This window comes from Durio zibethinus, chromosome 6, assembly GCF_047325235.1.
Source record: "Durio zibethinus cultivar Kanyao isolate XHJ-2024 chromosome 6, ASM4732523v1, whole genome shotgun sequence".
Taxonomy (NCBI): domain Eukaryota; kingdom Viridiplantae; phylum Streptophyta; class Magnoliopsida; order Malvales; family Malvaceae; genus Durio; species Durio zibethinus.
The window spans coordinates 20,537,761-20,542,663 of record NC_143167.1 but is presented as its reverse complement, the minus strand read 5'-3'; the positions used below and the strand labels follow the sequence as shown (position 1 = coordinate 20,542,663).

Genomic DNA, 4,903 nt, shown 5'->3' with positions numbered 1-4,903 from the left:
GGTACAATAAAATCATTGTTTATTACGAAGTAATTACTCTGATAGATATTAAATATAAAAAAAATCATTATGATAAGATCTAATATTTTAATTCTTTGAAAAGTTTATTTATGATAAAAATATTATTACATATATATACAAATCTTATAATACTTATTTTGTCCCAATATATTTGTTCCTTATTAGTTTTTTTTTTTTGTTGTCAAACGAACTCAATTTCAACCATTATTTTTAATAAAAAATAAAGTATAAATTATGAATTTCAATGTTTTTTAAAAAATAAATTTTAAAATTTAATTCAATATTATATTTTACTAATTTAAGTTATATAAATTTGTAAATGTATAAAAAAAGGTCATAAAAAATGAAGATGATGCAAATTGAAAAAAGTTAATTTAAAATTGTGAAACTTTAAGTTCTTATTTTAACATTTTATTAGTGTATTCAATAATGCTATTTGTAATATTTTTAAGATCTTTTATTCTTTCTCAAATATTATTTATTTAAAATTTTTTATTTAAAAATTTTAAGTTTATTATTATTCGATATTTTAATTATATGTAAATGATTAAATAATTTTAATTTATATAATTTTATATATTTAAATAAATAAAAATAATATGCGCATCACAAGGTAAGAAATAATAAAGGAAATGGGAACTGGATTTAGTCTAAAGAGTGTACAATAAAAAAGGAGAGCGGGATTCGTGGGGATCCGAAGAAAAATAAAAGGGCAGGGCGAAGGGCGTTGAGACATGGCCAGGCAACTCCCGAATCATAAGGCGCTGTGTACCTTTTCTTCTTTCTCTTTCTTCAGTCTTTGGACAAGTATCATCTCTTGTTCTAATTTTCTGTTCTTTCTACCTCACTGTTCCTCCCTCCATGCGTCCTTCTACTTACGTCCCCTTTTTATATATAGCCAATTAACGGCCAATAACCAAACAAACAACCATTTCATCAAAAGCAAATTCACTTTTTATTTTCTCTCGTTTGGGTGATTTTAGGGATTAGTTTTACCAATTAAAATAATGTACGATCAGCGACAAGTGAGAATGGATTTGAGCAAGAAGCAGGGAAATGGTAGGGGAAGATATATAGAGGAAGAAAGGCTAGAGATTGTAAACTTGAGTGGGATGTCATTGGATTCCCTTCCAAATCCATCTCTAAATTTGTCTACTATTTGCAAGTTAGACCTCTCCAACAATAATCTTGAGGTATCGTTTCAGCTTATGTATTTATGTATGTATATATTCTTCATATGCTAAATACCATGTCCCTTGCTTTTCCTCTCATCACTCAAGACAAACGAAAATGATAACGTAATACTTCAGCTTATGTATGTACAAAAAAAAATAAATAAATAAAGTCTGGCTGATTAATTCAACGTAATACTATACTATAATTACTCTTTAAATTAATTAAGACAATAATATGGTAAGTCTTTGAGTTGAATGAAATAAAAAAATTTATATTTACTTCATACACTCATTTGACACATTCATTTCTTATTCTAGAAATTTAACTAAAAAGTACTAAAATTTTTATGAACTAAAATAGAATTTTGAAAACTTATATATTGTATATGTAAATATGTAAAATAAGTGTATTAGATGAGTGTATATAATATTTTCCTAATAATTCATTTAAATTAATTAATTTAATTTGACAGAGCATACCAGAGTCCCTAACCGCAAGGTTACTGAATTTGGTGGCATTCGATGTGCACTCCAATCAACTCAAGTTTCTCCCCTACTCAATAGGTTGTCTGTCTAAGCTCAAAATTCTCAACGTTTCTGGCAACCTTCTCCACACTCTACCTAAAACTATTGAAAATTGCAGGTTTGTATTAATTTTTACCTAGCTAGTATACAAATAGGATTAATTACCAAAAATAAACTATTTGCACTTGTCCTATTATTACTTCATTTAGATCATATGCATATATTAACTTATGTTTGAACATATGGGGCAGTATATAATACAGTGCCATGGTGAGGGCTTCCACTACACTGCACCCAGTCATCCCTTTTTTTCATCGGATGAGGCTTTTTCAATGAGAAAAGATTGCTGATTTGGGTGTATAGTGTAGTGGGAGGGCTCCATAATACATCACACCATTCATACAGACATAACCTAATTTTTTTGAGAATCTTACAATTTTTGTGAATATGAATGTAAAACCTGCATGCTGTATGATACATTGGAACTAGTTTCAAGCTGGAAATTAACATGTCTTGCGTTTGGCAGGTCATTGGCAGAATTGAATGCTAATTTCAACAAGCTTACAATGCTGCCAGACACTATTGGATTTGAGTTGGTCAACCTGAAAAAACTGTCAGTCAACTCAAACAAGTTGATTTTCCTCCCTCAATCCATCACTCACCTGGCTTCCCTACGAGTTCTCGATGCACGCCTTAATTGCCTCAGGTCTCTGCCAGAGGACATGGAGAAGTTAATCAACTTAGAGGTTCTCAACCTAAGCCAAAACTTCCACTACCTTGAAAACCTACCATGCTCCTTAGGCCTCCTCGTTTCCCTTGTGGAATTGGACATTAGTTACAACAAAATAAAAAGATTGCCTGATTCCATCGGATGCATGAAGAAACTCCAGAAGCTTTGCGTGGAAGGGAACCCCCTGGTTTCGCCACCGATGGAGATGTTTGAGCAGAGCTTGCATGCGGTTAAGGAGTACCTGAGAGAGAAAATGAATGCAAGGCACAAAAGCCCCCAAAAGAAGAAATCATGGGTGGGGAAGTTGGTGAAATATGGGACCTTCAGTGGGCACATGATGAGAGGCGCAGGTCTTGGGGAGAGAGAGAGGTTCATCATGTCAGAATATAGGTCCATCGACGGTCTAGCTTCACCTCGCTACATGGGGATGTTCTCTCCGCGCCGACTATTCTCGCCTCGTACTTACTTTACCAGATGAGGAAAATGAAAGGAAACTCTTATTTCTACCGTTTGAAAATATATTTGCTTCCCTGGTATTTGTCAAGTTAATATTGTAGAGAAACCTTGGCATGATGCTAGTCGGATCATTTATGGGATTAAAAGAAGTCAAACTCCAAAATAGTACTCTTTCATAAGGATTGGGGTGCATTTCCTTGAAAAAAAAGAAACAGAAAAATGGCATTTCGTGTGTAAGGACTAAAGAGAAATGAAATTTGTGACGTTAGAATTGTTATTGGATCCAATTCGGTTAATTTTAAATTAAATTATTCAAAATTAAATTAATTAAGTTAAATTATTTTATTTTCATTAATAAAATCAAATTTATTAATTTTAAAAATTAATCAATCAAATTTAATTTGATCAGTTCAGTTAATTTTTTTGAATGACCAAATAATAAATACAATTAAATTAAATTATATTTTAAACTCTTAATTTCTTATATTTTAAACAAATTAAATCAAATTATCCAATAAAATATTTAAATATCAAAGTTTCATGTTAAACATTCTAATAACTTATGAAATAAAATGATCCATTTCAAATATTTTTTATTTTATATTTGGATTTAATTATATTTTAATTAAATTTTTTGTTAATTTGATTTTTGAATCAAATTAATTGAAAATTAAAATTTTTTAAATCATTTTTATTAATCAACAAAAATTAATTTAATGATCAATCGATTAATCAAAATTAATCAATTTAGTCAATTAATTCAGTTAAAATCAAATTATAAACACCTTAAAATGATATGGACATTTACTTAGAGTTTATGCGAGCCATTCCATTCATGTCAAGACATTGTAAATATCGACGGTGGGCATGCAATTAAGAGAATAAAATCATGTTGTGATTCTAATCTCATACGCAACTAATTTTATTATCCTAATCAGTGGCGAAACAAGGGGGTTAATTGCTTACATGGAATAAAATGATTTTCTTTATAATTTTAAACTTTATTCTTCATTATTTTCTTCATAATTTTATCATGAAAGAAACTAGTGAAAGAAGAAAGAAACGGTGACGTGGAATAAAATATTGATATGACTGATAAATTAACTTAAAATTAGAGGACTTCTATAACAAGTTTAAGTTTTTTAGTCTTATAATAAGGTTAACAAATAATAATAATTAGATTTATATAATTAAATATTAATCATTGATTAAATTTTAAAATAGAGAAAGATACAACCTACTTTGCAAGTAATGAGATTGTAAAACAAAATTTATAAAATCATATACATGATTTAAATAATTTTCACTTTATGTAATAGTTTTTTATTTTTCATTTTATTTCATGTTAGTGAAATTACTTCAAAATAAAAACATAATATTGATTGTGTGAAGCTAGAGATTTAAGGGTATCAAAGCTAGAGCAATTAGATGGCCATTGAGCTTGGGAATTCTCCAAAAAGGGTGTCATATAGTTCCCATGGTTCCTAGCCTCATATGAAAAGAATTCTGACATAAAAAAAATAAATTAATATAAAAAAATAAACATCCAAGCTATAAGAAGAGTGATTGGTATCGATATTAAAACTGCTCTAACAATCCCTGGCAATGACACAAAAAATTTAATCGATGATCTGCAAGTATACAGATATGACAAGTAATATAGAGTAAGTAAACTATCATTCCTATGAGGATTGAAAAATAAAAAATTGATTAAGCACCAAAATTGTATGCCTTTAAACCTATTATTAGAAAAATCAATTAAAAGATATGAAAACTATTCAAATAAAAACATAAAAACATGCAATACTATGAATCAATACCAAAATAAACTAATCAAACTATAAATAAATAAGGATCAAATTCAATTAAAGCTAAATACCATAATCGGAATTCAATTAACTATAAATAGCATAAATCGAAAGTAATAATGCAAGAAAATAAGCAATACTAATCAAAAGAACCAAAACAAAAACTTATAAGAATCAAATATGTGATG

At 28.6% G+C, this 4,903-nt stretch overlaps 1 protein-coding gene across 1 annotated transcript; it reads left to right on the top strand.

The window, feature by feature from the left end:
* The first annotated feature begins 978 nt into the window (after window positions 1–978).
* On the top strand, window positions 979–2,929 carry LOC111286234 (plant intracellular Ras-group-related LRR protein 6-like). The gene is made up of 3 exons (XM_022876107.1): window positions 979–1,214; window positions 1,670–1,839; window positions 2,248–2,929. Exons 1-3 carry the CDS (start codon window positions 1,029–1,031, stop codon window positions 2,927–2,929), a joined length of 1,038 nt encoding a protein of 345 aa, XP_022731842.1. The 5' UTR covers window positions 979–1,028.
* Window positions 2,930–4,903: the final 1,974 nt, after the last annotated feature.

Coding starts and splice junctions, on each gene's coding strand:
- LOC111286234 (XM_022876107.1), top strand. CDS start 1,029: ATGTACGATCAGCGACAAGTGAGAATGGATTTGAGCAAGAAGCAGGGA. Junction 1,215..1,669: donor TCTCCAACAATAATCTTGAG/GTATCGTTTCAG, acceptor TTAATTTGACAG/AGCATACCAGAGTCCCTAAC. Junction 1,840..2,247: donor AAAACTATTGAAAATTGCAG/GTTTGTATTAAT, acceptor TGCGTTTGGCAG/GTCATTGGCAGAATTGAATG.